Consider the following 20,128-nt stretch of genomic DNA (forward strand, 5'->3'; position numbering starts at 1 on the left):
TGTCAGATGTATAAGTTACAAATCTTTTCTCTCATAGTGTAAGATATCGTTTCGTTTTTCTTTAAAGCACAAACATTTTAATCTGATACTGTCTAATTTATCTATTTATCTGTGTTATCTTTTGCTACCTGAGCTTTTGATGGCTTATGTAATGATCCTCTGTTCGTGTGAAGTCATAAAGACTTAACTACAGTGTTGAACAGACATGTGAGAATGAGGCTGGTCTTGTTTGGATACTTACAGGATAGCATTTACTCTTTTACTGCTAATATAACATGGATGTCACTTATCAGGATTAAGTGAATCTTTCTTCCCCTGCTTTGGTGAATACCTTTATCATGATGGGATATGAGGTTCTGTCAAAAACTGTTGGTTGAGGATTTGTACATCCATATTTATATAATAGGCTGCATTTTTCATGTCTTGTGATGTCTTTGATGTCAGAGTGAGTCATAGGTATTGACACTGCTAAATTTTTATGTTTGTGAAGAATTGGTACTAATCCCTAATTTGATTTTTATGTGTATATGTATGTGCCTGAGTGTATGTATGTGCTCCATATGAACGCAGGCGATTCCTCCTAAATGCCTGGTAGAGTCTAGCTGGTGGCACTATCTGGGCCTGGACTCCAAACATACTGAGCATATTCTGACTGACGGCTCAATTTCTTGACAAGTCACAAGTCTGTTCTTGTTGATTTCAGTAGTTCATGTTTTCCTATGAAATGTTCATCTTACAAGGTTATTTAATTTACTAGTGTATGACATTCTGTTTTTAGTATTTACATATTTTTTCATTTATGTTCACTTGATAGTAATGTCCTGTTTCATTTCAGATTATAATAATGTTTTTGGTCACAATCTAGTTAAATGTTTTTTGCAATTTTTCAAGGAACTGGTTTTGTTATTTCTCTGACATTGTTTCTCTATTACTTTTCATGTCATTAATTTTTTAAAATGTTTACTATTTCCTATTGCTTCCTTTCAATTTGGGTTTGCCTTTCTTTAATCCTAAGGGGAAAGCCTAGTTACAGTACTGATTTGAGATCTTCTTTCAGAGGTGAATAAGTATCTCTTCAGCTCATGCTGCATGCCTCCCATTTTAATGCTCTGTTTGCATTTGCATTCATCTCACCATTTAAGCTTTTTTCTACTACTGATTTTTAATTTTTTTCTACTATGGTCAGAGAAAATACTTTGCTAATTTAATTTTAAATTATCAGTTTGTTTCATGGCCTATCACACATCTAATTTGGACAGTGTTCTACATACACACTCTGCAAGTGTTGGGTCGTGTCTGTTAGTTCTGGTTGGTTGAATGTTGTTCAAGTGCTCGTTTTCCTTGTTGATCATTTGTGTAGTTGTTCTACCAATCTTTTATTTTTCATAGCATGTTCACCTTCAAACACATAATATATTTATCTGGCACTTATGTACTTCTTTGGTCTCTCCAATATAACAAAACCTCCATAGCAGCAGGTTCTTTGGTTTTATTCACAGTTAGAATCAGAATACCTAGAACAGAGTTTACTACAGGACAGATTCACAAGAAAAGATTCACCTCATAAAGAACAAAGCACTAATTGGCACGAATGTATGATAAATGTATTTTTTTAAAATTTAAATGCATTTTTAAAAATTTAAAAACATTTTAAACATTAAAACTTATGTTTTAAGTATTTTTATCATTGATACCATCAATCTTTGCAAATGTTATGACCATAAATCATTTCTCTAAAAAACCAATAGCAAAAACTTCTGAATTAGTTGGAGTGGTTTGAAATGAAAATAGAAAATACTTCTATGCTCGCTTTTTTTTTTTAGAAAAAAAGATGCACCGAGAAAAAATAAATTAACAAACATAAAGTAAACCTCTCATGTGCACATGCGACATCGTTATTAGCAATGTTCTCCATAATTTGTTTGCAAGCATTGTTTCCTGGGTTTTATAAAACCCAGGCACCTGCAGGCTGGAACACCTGAATGACATATAGGAGAAAGCAGAATAAACATTCTGAGACTTCTACGCTCACAGAGACCCTGCTGATTTACCAGTGAGAATTATAACGTATTGGCTCACATGGAAAGGGATACAAAAACAGACTGATTTGGTGTATAGGATGATTTAGAAAAGAAGGACTCAAGTGTAAGTTAAGGACAAAGCTAAAGACGAATCTGTCCATATTTACACACACACACACACACACACACACACACACACAGAGGCTCGTATATAAAGAGCTTACATAAGCTTACATTAAAAATTCCTTACTCTGAACCATCCCCCAAAGATGACTATAAATACTGTAAACAAACGATGGCTTCTTCAAAGACAGTGACAAAAACACAAAAGGAAAGTAATGAGTAAGATCTAATCATAGTCACAGGAAAGCAACGATTTAGGAGTCAATAAACGAACAATTTCATTTCTGCTCACCAGTATGGCACATGTGCTTGACAAGCTGTCTAAACAAAATAAAGTTAAAAAGTGATAGAAAATAGGAAATACAAGGAAATTTAGTAGTATCTGTTTCCTTTGTTATATTAACACCGAAGAGAGCACAAATGGGGAGAAAAGGAAGGAAATGAAAAGCAGGAAAAAATGTTACAGCGAGACTCTTTCGGAAAACAAAGAAAAGATAATTGTTCTTCACTCGCACTGCACTTGAGGCTCCTACTCCACTTCTTTCTGTCCCAAACTGTTTAAGAGAATACCGGCATCAGCGCAGCCTCCTGAGGTCAACACAGCACAGCGCTGCTATGTAAGCGACTCGGGTCACACTTGTATCAATCCTTTGCATTGCATTTCAACTTACCACAAGACAAGAGGCTAAGAACACTGACACGGAAATCTTAACAATGGCCTTTCCAAAGCATCCATGCTCACGGTCTCATGGAAAATGTGTTGCAGGGACACAGAAGTCACTTCAGTGTTAGCTTGGCCTGGTAACTTTTTCAAGGTCAGAGGTAAGACTCAGGCAAACCTGCTCTTCTGAACTGTTGTACCGCAAATGCCAGGTCTAACTTTACTGCCAGTAATTTTTCCCAGGTTCTATAATTTTGTGTGTTCTAATCAATATAAAAGCATAAGGATTTTTTCCTCTAAGACTAGGCTGGCATTTTTGTATTGGTTGCATAACTAATGAATCAATAAATTCCTTTGCAATAATTTGTAGCAAATTGCTCCCAGCTGCTGGGCATTGATCTGAGTAAGTTGGATATACCCATTCATCTGATTAAGTTGGAAAGTATATCAGACACACACTATTAAGTTAGGATTCATGAAATGGGGTGGAGCTACTTACTTGTGCTAGGCACCCATGATTAAGGAACTCAAGACTTTGTCAGGTAGGGAAAGGAGAGTTGGGGGAAGAGGCTCAATGAAGTATAAGTGAGAATACTGTTATAAAATGCATTACTTTGAATGAGAATTAAAAATATAAATAAGTAAAATTGGGTATACTCACAAGATTATAACTTACCAAAATAAACACAGTAAGACTTAGAAAGAAATTCATCATAGTCTGCCTTTTTTAGATGCAAATCTGCTGCCACTATCTTCCTGATAAAGTTTGGCAGCAATGAAGACTCAAAAGAGTTTGAGGGGAAAATGACAAAGTTCTGCCTAAACTGGGAACTACAACCTCCTAGCAGGAAAGGCTAGCCTACCTATCTTCAGAACTCAGTCTTAGAGAAGGAAAGTGTCATCAACTTCAAACAGCAGACTCTAGCTTCTACTCTGTGAAACTGCTTCTTTTATTAGCACTATGACTAAAAACAAAAAAATTCTTAGCCATCTTATGGAGAGGAAAGAGTAGCTGGATTGGATTGGAGAGGGAGGGGGAGAGGAGTGGGAGGAGGGGGAGAAGAGTGGGGGAGGGGGAGAAGAGTGGGGGAGGGGGAGGGAAATGGGAGGCTGGGAGGAGGCGGAAACTTTTTTTTCTTATTCTCAATAAAAAAAGATTAAAAAAAAGAGTAGCTGGATTAAATTTTATATTAGTGTTTTATATATGCTAAGCAGTTGTAACATCTAGCTAGCTCCTGTTTAACCATTACTTTCTCTTCCATTTTTAATATTTTATTTTGTATATGTGTGGTTTGCCTGCATTATGACTATGGACCACATGCAAGCAATCCCCGTGGAAACCAGAAGAGGGTGTCAGATCCCATGGGACTGCAGTACAGATGGCTGTAAGCTACCACGTGGGTGCTGGGAACCTAGGTCTTCTCAAAGAGCAGTCAGTGCTTTTAACTGTTGAGTTACCTCTCTAGTTCTTCATGTAACCATTTTTAACTTTAATATTAAAATGTAATGCGGGTTGGAAAAAAAGAATGGCAGTACATTTGACAAAGGCCAAAGAAATATGTACAGATATAAAGAATAAGAAAAAGTCAAGGACCAAGATGGAGTTTAAAATTAAAACACATTCCGACTTGAACTCAATTTACATTTTCTACAGGACCTGGCTGCTGTTAGAAAATTGCTATTTTCAGACCCTAAGAGGATCGAATACAGGGATCTAATACAGGGATCTAATGTACATGGGAAGTAGAAAAAGACAAGATCTCTTGAGTACATTGGCAACATGGAAACCCCGGGAGAGGGTAAAAGGGGAAGGGAGAGGAAGGGAGGGGAACAGAGAAAAATATATAGCTCAATAAAAACAAAACAAAAAAATTTAAAAAAAAAGAAGAGAATTATGGTTTTCCTAGAACTCTGACTTCTGAGGCTTGTTGTAAATAACACTTCATATATTATCAGTACAGATAAATTGATGTTCCAAAAGTAAGCCCTCTTAGAGTTACAGTTTAACTTAGACTCATGATTTAAAGCTCTCATTCAAAATCACAAGGAAAGAACAGAGAGATAACCTGGAAAACAATGCAAGATTGGGTTTCTGTAGCTGAACTGCACTATGAGCTAAATGGATCACAATTTATTGGAGAGTTTGTTCTTAGAAGCAAAGGGAAACTCTTTTCCTAAATCATCATGCTGTGTTCTCTCATGACAAAATAAAACAAAGCCACTTGCAGGAATTGGCAGTCACTGTCATTCCTTACAATGTAAGGTGTAGGCATAAGGGATGGGGCAGAAAGAATGGGAAGATCATGAGGAGGAAGTGAGAGAGCAAGGAAAAAAGAATCACTGAGTTCAATGGGAAATAGAGGCGTAAACCCAAGTCAGCACTGTCATTCTGAGATACGCCTCGGTATAAAATCATAGATAGTAATTTCTTCTTTAAAAACTTCATAGAACTCACAAATACCCAAGGGGGTACCAAGTATATGTGAGGAAAAAACTAATGTTGAATGACAATAAATGAAGGAGAAAAGACACAAATAGGAAATTGGTGGGGGACAATGGTCTGTATTCTGTCAATTATATTTTAAATAAATGCTGATTGGCCAGTAGCCAGGCAGGAAGTATAGGTGGGACAACCAGACAGTAAGTAGAGGCAGGCAACAAGAACAGGAGAATTCTGGGAAGAAGAAAGCTTATTCCACAGTCCTGTCCCAGCCACAGAAGAAGCAAGATGTGACTGCTCTGCCGAATAAGGTACTGAGCCATGTGGCTAACATAGAAAAGAATAATGGGCTAATATAAGTTATAAGAGTTAATAAGAAGTCTGAGCTACTAGGCCAATCAGTTAATAGTTAATGTAGACCTCTGTGTGATTTCTTTGGGACTTAATGAATGTGGGAACCGGATGGGACAGAAAACTCGGTCAACAGGAAATTGTTGGGGTTAAAAATAAGTTTGCTGCTGCAGGCTGAGGTGGCGCACGCTTTTAAATCCCAGAACTTAGGGGGCAGAGGCAGGTAGACCTCTGAGTTTGAGACCAGCCTGGTCTATAGAATGAGTTCAAGGCCAGCCAGGGCTACTCAGAGAAACCCTGCCTTGAAAAAGAAGGAAAAAAAAAAAAAGAATTTCTTGTGGATACATGCTCTCCTACAGAAGAACTAATGATCTCATACACAGTGTTTGTTTTGAATAACTCATTATGCAAAGGTGCAAAGGGTCTAGAGTCTAAGAAAACAATCTCTCTATCCCCTAAAGATCGGGCAATTACAGCACAGCTGGTATGATAATTTCATTAATAACCTGCAGTCTAGTATACCGCTAATGCCAAATTGCAAATTGGTTATGAATACTATTTATCCAGCTTGCTAACTAGAATATATCATTTAATTTTTTGCTTTATTTTAATTCCATTTTATTTTATGAAACACCACATGGAGTACAATCTAAAAAGAGTTAGAAGAGTTCCCACATATACAATTCTGACATACCACTGAAGAACCAGCAGCTTTGTGGCTCAAGAAGTATAATGAACAAGTTAAGATGATGCTGTACAAAGCACAATGCAAAACTACAAAGAGCTATTTCACGTTGAAGAAATACTATTAATCTTAGCTGGAGAGGAGAACGCATGTAATAGACAACCAAGAAAGGTTTTGTGAAAATAGATCCTAACTTCAGGGTTTCGGCTTTAGAAAAATAATCTATCAGTACTTTCCAGGGTAGATAATTCAGCAATTTCACAGCTGTAAAATGAATGTCTTGAACTGTAAGGAGTCGAATAAGGAATGTGTCTTGAACATCATTCAATTAAGTGCCATTTCACTGGCTTGTGAAGTATTTGTCAGCATCTTTAAAGCCAAAAAGAGTGGTAGGTGGCTCAAGACAGCTGGCATCTTTGGCCCCCATGGACTACATGGTTTATTCCTAAGAATCTCCAGGACAAAGACTGCTGTTTCGTGTGGTAGCTGTCTCTGGTGTTCAACTGCCTGACAACAGGCCTACTTCAGCTCTAGTCCTCCTATCCACCTTGGAAGGTCTCCACAGAACACTATCTGATTTTCCCAGATAAGAAAGGCCGGTGATGCTGTATTTCCTGGTTAATTCTTTATTCTTTGGGTTTCTTAGTAACCAACCACAGAAAGAAATGGGTAATTCTACAATTATTCTTATGCCCCTCTCAGCCTTTAATTATGAAGTAGGCTTTTTCACAAACCTTTCAATAATATTCTGAGATGTATATCCTAAAGTAATTCCCTATTTGTTGTGGCAATTACAGTGTGCAAAGGGTTTATAGATTTTGAGGGAGAATGGTTTAGCTTTTATTAGAGAAAAAAACATAAATGCATTTTTCCGTATTTTAAATATCTTAAATATTCCCTTAAAATCCATAAAATCAGGGAATAAATCTGATTTGACACAAGCAGGGAACAGGTCACCACTTTTGCAAGATAATTACAAACAACTCATCTACCAAACCCTTATCAGAATTCGACCCCGAAGCAGCTGTAGTTCAGCCACTCTTGTGCATCATCTCTCCAGTTCCTGTCTGTGACGGGACAGCTCACAAAATGACATCACTGTGTGGGAAAACTAGAGGAAAGATTCCCTAACCAGTCTTTAGGCCTAAAGAAAAATCAAAAGACAAGTTCTTGTTGACAGCAATACTTAGATTCTGGTTAGGCCAGTTCTTCATTGGGCATGACTGGAACCCATGTTTGGCATTCAAATCATGCCCCAGGGTCTGCCACACAGGACAGGCATGTCAACAGCTGAAAATGCAAACATCCTTAAAAAGTTCCTTTAAATGGGAATGCTGTCCCTGAGTGAGTGCTGAGATCTACCCAAGTCACACTGATGATTTGAAGAGATTCCTGACACAGAACGAGAACCTGATGCTCTTAAAAAAATATGTAAACAAAGCACTTTTTTTCAAATTTAACAAAGTATATTACTGGAGTAGTCTAGGTAGTTTTATTTTGTTTGGGTCCATACAGATGGTAAATAACAGTGTCTGCTTCTCAGGCAAAAAGAAGGTTTGCACAGCTCCAGAGCCTGTTCTCTTGCAGACTCATTAGATAGAAGTATTTTTCAGTTAGTGGATTTTTCTAAACAAAATCTCAAAGTTCCCAGAGAGCTCTGGAGAGTGGCAGCATGACCACATGACCATGAGTAAGACACCTGAGTACATCTTTAGGAGCAAATGTATAGACATGGTGCAAAGATGGAGGATAAGGAGAATTAAGGGGAAAGGAAGGAGAAAGGAGGTAGAGCAAGACAGTTTTGGAAACCAACCTGCAATTCTACCCCTCTACTGCCTCGATTCTAACTCTAATCAGGGTAACTCTCTAAGGGAGCTGAAGTTAGCGGAAGGGCATCAGAGGCGCGGCCACAGCTAACCTTTGCTGGTTTTAGTCGATTCTGAGGACATGTTTCCAGTCTTCTTCTTTTTCCTTGGAATAGATACACATTTCCGGTCAAATGTAAGAGGACTATATTGAGGGAGGCTGTTGAATTTCTTTTCAAATTCCTCATCCAGCTTTGCAGAACTATTAGGAGAGAGGGGAGTCAATTAGCAAAGGGTCAAATATTTAAACAGAAACTGATACATGATATATTTTTAGGTACTTCAACTTGAAAACAGGGTCCCTAGGAAATAGGGCATTAAAAAAAATCCATGCAAGGGAAAAAAAACCACTTTTTTGGAAATTCTTGAGAAGACTTCAATATAAATCCACACTCCTTAGAAAACAGAATGGTTGAAGTAGAAAATTTGACATTCTCTCTACTGGCATGGTTCAGTCTCATAAAATTAGACACAAGGTGTATCTACTCAGACAGGTCTCATTCTAAAAATTCATATGAATACTCATGCATTAGCAAGTTTACAGGTCATATGATATATTGAGAGTATTATAAGTAGAGTCTTAAAAATTATTGACCAGTGATTGTTTAAAACATACACGAATTTTAGAAAGCATATAAAATTTGAATGTTAGGAAAGAAATTCTAGAGTGTTGACTAATGAGGAACAACACCCAGCTAGCAAAGTAAAGCTAGTTTTGAAAGGCTGGCAAGAGAGGCAATACCACTTTAAATGAAAACCACAAATGACTGGCAAAGGCAGGGAATCCTTGGGATGGTTCTGTCTCTAAGGGCCCCGCACAGCAATGGCAGCATGCCTGCTGGATCCTAGGCTGGCTGCTGGCTTTTGTTCAATGAGAATTACTAATAAAGATACACTGCAGACAGCTGGGTGAAGCTACAGAAGCTTGGGAGACAGGAAATGGAAAGATTGGGGAAAAAGACTTCCCAGACATGTACTCCCATACCCATGACTCTCCTGAGACAGATTTTCAAAGGCTATTGCCTGTTTCTCAGCAATGATGAGGTATCTCTTATAACTTGGCAGTTTAATTGATCAAGTTAGGTTTGGAGACAAGGTATTTCTGTGTAGCTGAGACTGACCTGGAACTCCATATTTAGCCGTTTTGTCCTTGAACCCATGATCTTCATGCTTCTGCTTCCAAAGAGCTGGTATGGGCATATGCCTCCATGCCAGCTAGCCTGGCTGCTCAGAGTGGAATCATCAATTTCACTGGCAAGCTTGCTGCTTATTATTACCACTTTGGTGAGTGTGTGTGTGCGCGCGCGCGTGTGTGTGTGTGTGTGTGTGTGTATGTGAAAGTTAGAGGACTACCTCAGGTATTTTTTAAAGAGTCATCTATCTTGGTTTCTTTGAGACAGGGAGTCTTCTTTGGCCTGGAGTTTGCTGATTAAGTCTAGTTAGTTAGCCAGTGCACTCCAGGATCCACCTGTTTCTGACTTGCTAATGCTGGGTTTGCTACCATGACAAGGTTTTGTTTGTTTGTTTGTTTCTTTTTCTTTTTTTTTTTTTTTTTAAGAACATGGGCTTTGGGATTGAACTTAGGTCTTCATGCTACAATGGTAAACACCTCAGCAGCTTAGCTACCTCCCCAGCTTTCATGCTTGCTTACTTTATTTCCCTATATCTGTCTGTCATGAGCTGCCTCCTATCCTGGCTTGGTAGTCAGACTCACAGAGTCCAGGCAGGTCTTTGTGATATGCATAGTATTTATCTAGAGATGTTTTAGGATCACTTTTTTTTTTTAATTTAAAGAATCCTACATTTGAAAGTATCATTTAGGAACAACAAATGGAGACTTTTCATACCATTACTTAAGCATAAAGTACACAAAAATAATTTGAAATACTTTGGACTTTTAAAATACTAGCACTAAAACTACTAACTATATTATTTCAATATAATATTGAAATATATGTATTTTAAGATAATCTTGTACCATAAGCCTCTACCTTTCCCCTCTATGATGCCCTGAAGTCTCAGAATTAACCAGACTTTAAAGCACTTTATTTACAAGGAAAATATTCTATTTTCCACAAATAGAAATGAAATATTATGAATAAGTACAATATATTCAATGTATAAAATCTGCTTACTTTTACAAACATAAAAATATGGAGAATTATTTGTATTCAATGTGTTTTTTTCAAATTAGGCTAATGTGAAATCTCAAAGGACTTTCAAAACAGCACAAGTGAATATGTACTTTTCTTACCAATATTAAGGACCATCTCTACCAACTTACTAACAAAACCCTTTATATTGATTGATTTTAGGTGTGTTGGCATAACAGCAATCATGAAATAATAATCCTAAGTAACTTTATAGTGATATGTGTCATTGCTTCTTCAGTACCACATTTCAATACATAATATATATTAGAATTATTTTTTTTAGAGTAACAGGAGGTTTTTTAAATACACCAATATTATAAGGATAGCATAATTTAGTTACCTCATATTGTCCAGCTATCACTGTTTTATAAACATGTGTACCTATACTTAGATATATTAAACACACTAAAATGTAAACAATGGCATAAAATGTGCAAAATGTAAACACACAAATAAAATTCATCTTAAGCTCCAGATGGCAACATGGGTCCCAGTAATTGATAGCAAAATATCCAGTTACTACACTACTGCGCTGTGGTGGACCTCGATCAAACTCAGGCCCAAGCTTAAAATGTGTGTAGTTTGTACCATAGCTAAAGTGCAAATGACATTACCATTCACATGGCTGGTTAAGAGCAGGAATCAATAAGACCCCTGATCTGTTTTCAATAGGGAGCTTATTAAGACAAGGGCTAACAGAAACAAAACAAAACAAAGTTAGTACCTCAGGCTTACTTAATAGGTTACGCAGTGAAGGTCGCCCGTGCTCATAGGCACTTACCCAAGGAAGGAGTCTTCCCTTAGCTTCTTCTTAAACTTCTTGCTCCCACTGGTCCCACTCTGGTTAAATGTCCAGCTCTCTTCACTCCAACACCCTTCATGATCAGAGGAATTTCCTTTTCCTGAGCTCCGTTTCCCTAGGAAACCCAAGTGAAGGGGTTTGCTCAGAATACTAGGGCCAGAGATCAGCTCAGGTCCTTCGCAAGTGACTTCCTGGCCCCTTTACCTATCGTTTCCATGATTCTGTTTGTAGCTATCAGTACCTGGAACGACTCAGGTTGGACTGCTTCTAATCAGGGAACTGTAGAGAACAATCTTCCCTCTGAAGTAAGCAGTCCAGTCCATTTGAGAACCAGCCTCAAGTGCGAGTCTGTGGCTAATAGACAATATTATTTCTACATTTCTCAAGACTCACTGAAGACATCCCTGAAGAATTACATCCTCCTAAGCTCTCTCTACTCAGGGCTTATTTGAATAGAGTTCACCAAGAAACAGTTCCCTAGGCAGATGCTTCAAAATAAAACAAACACGGATAAAATACTGTGTAGAGGCTACCATGCTTTAAATAACACTTCATTTTTAGTTTTGATTACCCAACAAAAGAGCTAGATAGGATATTTGCTTTTGGAGCCTACAGGTAAAGATTCTGCCAAATTTATTAATGTCATTCAGGAAATTCCATCAATTTAAGTAGTTAAGCTAACTGTGCCGTTTAAAACTGATGAAGCCAGCCCATAACAGAGAAACAAAAAAAGTAGTTAATTTGGAATTTCTTTATCCCGGTTACTTACAAAACAAAGCAAACCTTTCCTTAAGTGTTCTTTCTAGGAGGTACACAGGTAAAGTGAAACGCATATTACACATGAACGACTCATACAAGGGACTAGTTTGATGTTCCACTGTTCATGATAATTTTTTTTTTCAACAGGTCTAAAGGGAAGACTCTGCTAGGCCTGGCAGTCCTTTCAGACGTCACTTACCTCTGTCAACATTAGCTCGCAGGGAGGTGAGCATGCCCTCCGACACCAGGGTTTTATAAAGAGCACCTTTGCAAGACCTCTCCGATTTCCTGGAGCCACAGGTCTCTGTTTTTCTGTGACAGTCACTGTCCTCAGGCTTGGTCTGTCCTGGTAGGCTAGGTGGCAGTGCATCCTCAGTGGGGGTCAATGGCTCTGCTTTTATGCCCTCTGGCCCCTCCCCAGGAGCATTCTTGCTGGCAGAAATATTAAGGAAATCCGGAGGTCGTGACTCCTTGATGATGTCTGAGCATTTCTCCTTGGAAGCCTTCTTCTCTTTTGATTTCACCTTTTTCTTTGGTGGCTTGGCATCCAAAATGCCTCCCTTGCCACTTGAGGAGGTGCGGACCTTCTTTCTCGGGGTTTCTCCAAGCTTGTCAACACCCCAGTCTCCTTTTGCAACAGCTTCTATGGTGTACATGACACTCTCGATGTCGGACTCCGACGACTGCCTCTTCTTGCAGGTCTTCTTGGGGGTGGATTTGTCACTTCCATGTCGATCCAGTTTGTTTTTCTTCTTTTTCTTCTTTATCTTTTCTGGCTTGTTTAGCATGGTGGGGTCCTCGATGAACATAATTCCATGAGGGTGGCACATGTGATCTTTTCTACTGGGGACATCGCTAATTATTATCTTGCTACTGGCAGAGTAAGAAAAATCAGGGAAGTGGCTGTATTTCTGATCATCCTCTGGTTCCTTTCTCATTTCTTTGGGGTCTTCCAATTTTACAGCCATTACATTATCCACTTGTAGCTCTTCAAAGTTTCTGAAGTCCTTAGACTCCCTTATATTTCCCTTAGATGGTTTCTCAAATTCTGCTTCTTTCTGGAACCCAGCTTCATTGTTTTTCTCCACTTTTATGTCTCTCTCTTCCTTCCCCTTTTCCATCTCTTTCATTCTTCCACCATCTGATTCTTTTGAATTTATTAGCTTTGTTTCTTCCATTTTCATCTCCTCTGATGCCAGACACATCTAAATAGGTAAAACAAAAGGGAGAAGAAAAACACCAAACATATTCATTATTTTGTAATCAAAATTAGTTTTGACTTTTTATGTATATCTCTTTTAGAAATTAAGAAAAGTTCCAAACTTTACAATAATCAGCTCACTTCTGCCAAACTAACTTCATTAAACTATAGATAAACATCCCTGCATAATTTTCTAGCATCATCAGCACTTATGAAAATTAGATTTGATAGAGGATGGATTCTGGAGCTTAAAAACAAACTTGGCTCTTAGTTGGAAACTTGTTTAGCTCAGAATTTCACTCCTAATTGTTGAGAACTTTAGAAACTGGATAGATCTTATCTTGGAGGCTTTTGTGAGGCTAAGAGAGATGATATACTTATGTCAGCATAATCCCCACACTCTGTTCTGATATTTGGCCCCACATCCCAGAGAATAAGGAAAACAGCAGTAACTTCCACTGATCCACTTGAAATTAGAAATGTTATAATGATTCACTGAATTTCAATTAGTAAACATGCATTACAGGTCTATAGATGCCAACAGAGAGCTAGAGAAACACAGAAGCTCTGAAAACCTCTTTCTTTCTTCTTCTTCTTTTTTTTTTTTTTAATCTTGTCTGGTAAAAAAACCTAATCTGCTTTGAACCTAGCTGTACATTCAGAGCCAAAACAATGTAAACTATTTGTCATAAGGGGTTTATCACATTTACTTGTAGCACACTTACTGTATTTTTGCTACCTGAATAGTCATGCATTTGAATATGTACTGCACAAAGTACACAGAACAAAGTCTATAATAAACTACATATTTACTATACATGTACACCTTTTTTCAACTTATTGGCAGGGCAGCAGTGGCGCACGCCTTTAATCCCAGCTCTCAAGAGGCAGAGACAGGCAGATCTCTGTGAGTTCAATGCCAGCCTGGTCTACAAAAGCTAGTTCCAGGATAGACTCCAAAGCTACAGAGAAACGCTGTGTCAAAAAGCCAAAAATTCTTTACACATCTAGGACGTTTAAGAGTAAAGCTGTCGCTGGTTGTGGTGGCACATGCCGGTAGGATTTGCTGAAGGAGGCAGAGGCAGGAGGATCATGAGTTCGAGGCCAGCCTGTACTACACATTAAAAAAGGTAAAGCTGTTACCTTCATCTCCCAATCAACTTGAAGCTCAGGCTATGTGATAAATGTGATATTATAGCTATTGTAAACTATTTTCAATACCCCAGTTTCCACTCACAAACACTTAAGGAGGACACAAATGATATCAAAAACAACAGGGCTAGGTTTCTATGTTAGAGGAATTTACAGAGATGCTGATGTGGTCAAGTGCAGCACAGGACAAAGCAGCTGTGACGTGTGTAATTTACTGCGCATTAGCCGCATTGGAAGACAAAGAGCACGGGGGCTTGCTGAGTCAGCACAAAACCAGCACAGGAAGCTCGTCTGTCTTACAGAACTATCATTTAGGACTGTTGACAGATGGGAAACTCAGTTTTGAATGGGTAATGATACACTGGATTAAGTATCAGGCACCCTTTTTCTCATCCACCCCCTTAGTACTTTGAATATATCACAAACTTTGGTGAAGAATTCTGTAACATTTGGACTAGGAAGGAACTGGACATGCTGGAGAGGCGGATATTGCCGCTTTTTAGGAAACAATAAAAAACATGATAGGAGCGCCCAGTACTTCAGACAGCTCCCAGGAAGATGTGAAATAAGAAAGAGGTGTGCAGAGCTGTCTTTCTCTGGACTCATGCATGTTAACTTTTAAAACTCAGCTAGTACCTAACCATGTACACTGGGCTCTTCCCTTTATTGTACTGCACCAGAAACACGCCTGAAGCACATGTTAACTTATGTTAATGCTCAAACACTGACATAATTACTCTTCCTGCATGTTTTACTCTAAAAATGAGCGAATTTTGACATCATTTTCCTTTTCAACCATTCTAGCCCTAGTTATTTATAAATTATCCCATGTGGGCTCCATATACTAGTTTTAGAAGTAGCTCAGAATGACATTCTCAAAATAAATGTAAGGTTTCTTTCGCCGTTGTCACTTTGGTTGCCTTTCATAGGTCACGTCAGGGACTTTTCTCATCTAGGCAGAGGCATTTGCAGTGCTAGGCCAACGGTTTGCATCTGCAGCACAGATTCAACTTAGCAAACCTAACAGTATTTTGAAAACTCTATTCTCTGTTCAATATATTTCAAAATGATTCTCCTTATCACCCTTGATAGGATCCTAAGCTAGAAATGAAATGGAATACATACAGACATTCACTCTGGGGACATATTCTGGGAAATCGCCTAATATTTCTTGTGTAGGTAATTACACCAAGTACTAGTTATGCTTTACTTCCCTATCTTAAGCTCTTAGAAGCTACCCCCACCCTCCTCAAATACAGTGTGTTAGTCCTACATTATAAGAAATACAATTATATTGCTGGAGGTAAAATTATAAAAGTAAAACGAATTCTTCTATTAAAAACCACTAATCACAAATCTGCTCACTGACCAAAACCCAAATCTGACCCAGACTTGAGAGTCACTAATAGAACCTTCTTTCCAATATAGGGCTCATGTTACACAGTGTTCCTGAGAGCTAACCAACTTCTGCACAAAGACAGGCAACATTTCTGTGTGAGGGGGCAGGTTTGTTTGAGAGCATTAATATTGAGCAAAAACTGATTACCCTATTTGTCACAGTTCCTAAAGTAAGACTAGATTTTACTGAATAAAACTGAGTTCATAACCAAACATCGGAGCTTACCCAAAGTTACACAGTGAGCCAAAGAGCTTAGATTTAACTCATAGGAGCAAAAACAGTCTGACAAGTGGGTAACAGTACAACCTTAATTGGGGTTATGTGAGACAAACAAACAAAAAAAACCAATGGGGCAAAATACTTGCTAATTATAAGAGCCCCATAATGACTGGGGAGAACAGATATTTCAATGTGACAATACTCTCCTTAATACACTCAGTCTTCTTGCAGTACCAGAAAAGACACAGAAAAAACTCTCAGCACGGACGGATACTAGGTGGTTTTTAATGGTGCCCAGAGATGATGAAATCTTTCCTTTTGCCTAAATGTATCACACTTTGATTTCTACAAATCCCAGATTTCCTTATTCATGTAATATGCTAGGAAGCTTGGTCACCTCAACTCTATATTTTAAAAATTTATGTTATATACCTAGTACCTAGGTGAATGACTTCCCGTTTCTCCTTGTAAACCCAGCCTATCGAAGTTTGAATTATCTTCCAGCACTGTGTCAGCCACACATTTTTCATGGCTTGGCCTAAACCTTCAGTAACAATGCTGAGTAGGACAGTGACAAGGCCATGGCCTTCTGATGAACTTCCAGACTCTTCATCGGCTTTGTTTTGAACATTAGTAAGCCTCAGCCATCTAAGAATGTCTTATAATTCCACCTCCTATTCTGCTCAGACAGCATACAATTAGCTTTCAAAAGTCTTGTTGAACCCTGGACACTGCATGCTGCATACCAACAATGACAACAACATTCTCTCAGCTTTAAAAAGAAAAGTAAACAATATTAACGACAGCAAATAGAAAATGAAGCTGGCTTATGCACTTAGTCGATATAAGTGAGTAGGCAGAAACAACTTACGGCATACCTAGCAGAGAGACTTCCATGCAGGGAACACGTTTATTATAACAGCTCATGAAAAATTACAACTAAACAGGAAATGGCAAGGAAACCCACAGGTTAGCAACAGCAGGAAGGCTATGGCAGAGGCAAAAGGGGTAAAAAGACATTCCTGAAGCCCAAAGACCAGGTTTGGGGCCTCCCTAGAAGCAGCTGGTCCCTGGAAGAATGGTGTTTGGCTTTCCCAACATACAGTTCCTCCCGAGTTCCCTTCCTCAGTCTTCCATCAAGGTCTCTCAGTGGCTCAAAGGAGGTAGAAGGGGATCATAAAGGAACAGAGGAAGGCAGTCGGCAGGTGCTGGGATGTCAGAGAACAGAGCAAACCTGCTCTGGAACAGCACCTGTGACCACGGCCTTGGGCAGGGAAACTGTTAATTTCCAGTCTTCACCCTCTTGTTTACAAGTTTACAGTTTTAAATGTTTCTGTGAAATAATAGCCTACATTTATAAATGAAGCTTATTCTTTGAAAGTCAGAATGATTTTCCCCATTTTTGTTCTGAGTTGTTTTTTACAACGTGTCAAAGGTTACCAAAAGTGAGACAAATCTCATTTGCAAGGTCTTGCCATAGCCTACAGCGGAATTTTTCTATGTAGGAAACCCAAATTATTATCCTACCACCAGGTCGATCCAGAGTTACCACACACGGGCCTTTCTTCATGCACATGTTCTGATTTGAACATCATTGTCTTTACTCCCTCTCCACACAACAATAATTACATAGTTTCAGTTTCTCCTGGATCTTTATCATAACTTTACTCCCTCTAATTTAGACTAGCCAATTTCTTTCTTTAGTTAAAAAAAAAACTGAAAACAGCAGGGCTTTTTTTTTTTTTTGCCAATTTTTGCATTCACAGCTCACACTGATTTTCATAATATATTTTAGAGTACTTTTTAACTGTTGATATAATTCTTTTCTATTTCTTCTTTGTTATTTGCTACACACAGTTCATGTTCTGCTACAATATATATTCAGGGGTTATCATGCATAAAAATATAGAATATATTTTATAAATATATTCAGAGGTTATCAATCATAAAAAGAATTGAGAATTTTTTCTTTCTTTTACTCAGCTATATATGTACTGTGTGTGTTTGTATACAGAGGGAGGAAGAGCAGGACAGGAATGAGATCTACAGGAGCAGAGACAAACTATAACAAAGCAAAACTAGAGTGGGAAGGGAGGAAATGAGAGAGACTGAATGCCATGTACTTTGGGTTGTACTTCAAGGCTATTTTGCTGGTTTATTTCTGAAACTCAGTTTTCCTTTGGTCTAAACGATAGATCTGATTCTAATGTATCCTCATTCTGCTGTGCTTCCCACTTAAGTACTCAAGTTTCCTGGCTATTATATAAAACCCGCTCAACTCCATTATTTGCTGCTTTTAATATTTATTCCCTCTAGGTATTTTCATGTGATATAAACAGAACCTGGGGACAGACATGGATGTAAACACTTCTGCTGGGAGTGAGCAAGTTTGGTATTAAGGGGTAGTTTCAAGGTGCTGGTTCTGGAGCAGACTTCAGAATTGTACACGGGCTTTGACACAGATTGGTCTTGCTGATGAAGGAAGGAACTCTATTGTGTAAGATTATCCACAGATTTCCCTAAACTTCTCTGGGCCTCAGGTTCCTATACTATAATTAGTATATACTATACTATATTATAATTTTATAATTTTTTTTTGCCTTAGGACCGTACAGAACTCATAGTGTCTAGAACACAGTAAAGACAATGTTTTGTGCTAATACTCCTCTGGAGTCTTATGTCACAGAAAACATGTGCTGGGGCGGTGGTGGCGCGTGCCTTTAATCCCAGCACTCGGGAGGCAGAGGCAGGCGGATCTCTGTGAGTTCGAGGCCAGCCTGGTCTACAAGAGCTAGTTCCAGGACAGGAACCAAAAGCTATGGAAAAACCCTGTCTCGAAAAATCAAAAAAAAAAAAAAAAAAACCAAAAAAAATTGTGCTAGAATAATGAAAGATGCTTCTATTACTTGAAATAATGACATTTATATGAGATTCACAAGCAGTATGACAGAACCTTAATGGGCTATCTGCTTTGTTCTTATTTTTAAATCTAGTGTTCAATAATTCTCTAGGGGCAGGAAAAAAACCTACACATAAATTTGGGTTCAGGAAGATCTTAATTTCAGAAACACTCTAGATTGAAACATTCCATTCTGCAAAGAGGCTCCTTAAGGCAAATGTAAAAACCTCCAAAATATACTAAGAACTCAAGAAACTGGTCATCAAAAGAACAAATAATCCAATAAAAAAAATGGAGTACAGGCCTAAACAGAGAACTCTCAACAGAGGACTCTAAAATGGCTGAAAGACACTTAAGAAAATGTTCACCATCCTTAGTCATCAGAGAAATGCAAATCAAAACAACTCTGTGATCCCATCTTAGACTTGTAAGATTTGCCAAGATCAAAAACTCTGATGACAACTTATGCTGGAGAGGTTATGGGGTAAAGGGAACACTTCTGCATTGTTGGTGGGAATGCAAGCTGGTACAGTCCTTTTAGATGTCAGTATGGCAATTTCTCAGAAAATTAGGAAACAACCTTCTTCAAGACCTAGTAATACCACTTTTGTATATATATCCAAAGGATGCTCAATCATGCCAGAAGGACATGTGCTCAACTATGTTCACAGCAGCTTTGTTTGTCATAGACAGATCCTAGAAACCACCTAAATGTCCCTCGACCCACGAATGGATAAGGAAAATGTGTTACAAAGGAGTACTACACAGCAGAAAAAAATGATGACAATTTGAATTTTGCAGGAAAATGGATGAATCTAGAAAATACCATTTTGAGTGAGGTAACCCAGACACAGAAAGACAATTATCACATGTACTCACTCATAGGTGGTTTTAAAACATAAAGCAAAGAAAACCAACCTACAAACTACAATCCCAGAGAACTTAGACAACAATGAGGACACTAAGAGAGACTTACATAGATCTAATCTACATGGGAGGCAGAAAGTAGAAAAAGACAAGATCTCCTGAGTAAATTGGGAGCATGGGGATTTTGAAGGAGGGTTGAAGGGAGGAGGGAAGAGGCAGGGAGGGGAGCAGAGAAAAATGTAAAGCTCAATAAAAATCAAAAAAATATTTTTAAAAATTATTTATCTTTATGTGTATGTCTGCATGTATGTCTGTGTACCACATGCATACCTAGTGGCAAAAAAGTTGGGTCCCCTGGAACTAGAGTTAAAGATGGCTCGAGTCATCATATGTGTGCTGGGGAAATGAAGCCAGATCCTCACAAGAGCAACTTGGTTCTTAGCTGCTGAGCCTTTTCTTTTGTGTATGTGTATATCTACTCACATCTACTATGGGCATATGCACCCACAATTCAGTGGAGCTTAGAAATGT

At 38.3% G+C, this 20,128-nt stretch overlaps 1 protein-coding gene across 11 annotated transcripts in view; it reads right to left on the reverse strand.

Annotated features, from left to right (window-relative positions):
* Bbx (BBX high mobility group box domain containing) overlaps positions 1-20,128 on the reverse strand; it is a 240,622-nt gene that overhangs the window by 22,839 nt on the left and 197,655 nt on the right. For all 11 annotated transcript variants that reach the window (XM_050163460.1, XM_050163461.1, XM_050163471.1 and 8 more), the window contains 3 exons: positions 12,060-13,065; positions 11,081-11,216; positions 8,200-8,348 (listed from right to left, as the gene is read on the reverse strand). In XM_050163460.1, the coding sequence (XP_050019417.1) occupies positions 8,200-8,348; positions 11,081-11,216; positions 12,060-13,065 (1,291 nt within the window). The remainder of the gene's footprint in view (positions 1-8,199; positions 8,349-11,080; positions 11,217-12,059; positions 13,066-20,128) is intronic.

This window comes from Alexandromys fortis, unplaced genomic scaffold (assembly GCF_014885135.2).
Source record: "Alexandromys fortis isolate MF-2015 unplaced genomic scaffold, M_Fortis_MF-2015_v1.1 scaffold_131, whole genome shotgun sequence".
Taxonomy (NCBI): domain Eukaryota; kingdom Metazoa; phylum Chordata; class Mammalia; order Rodentia; family Cricetidae; genus Alexandromys; species Alexandromys fortis.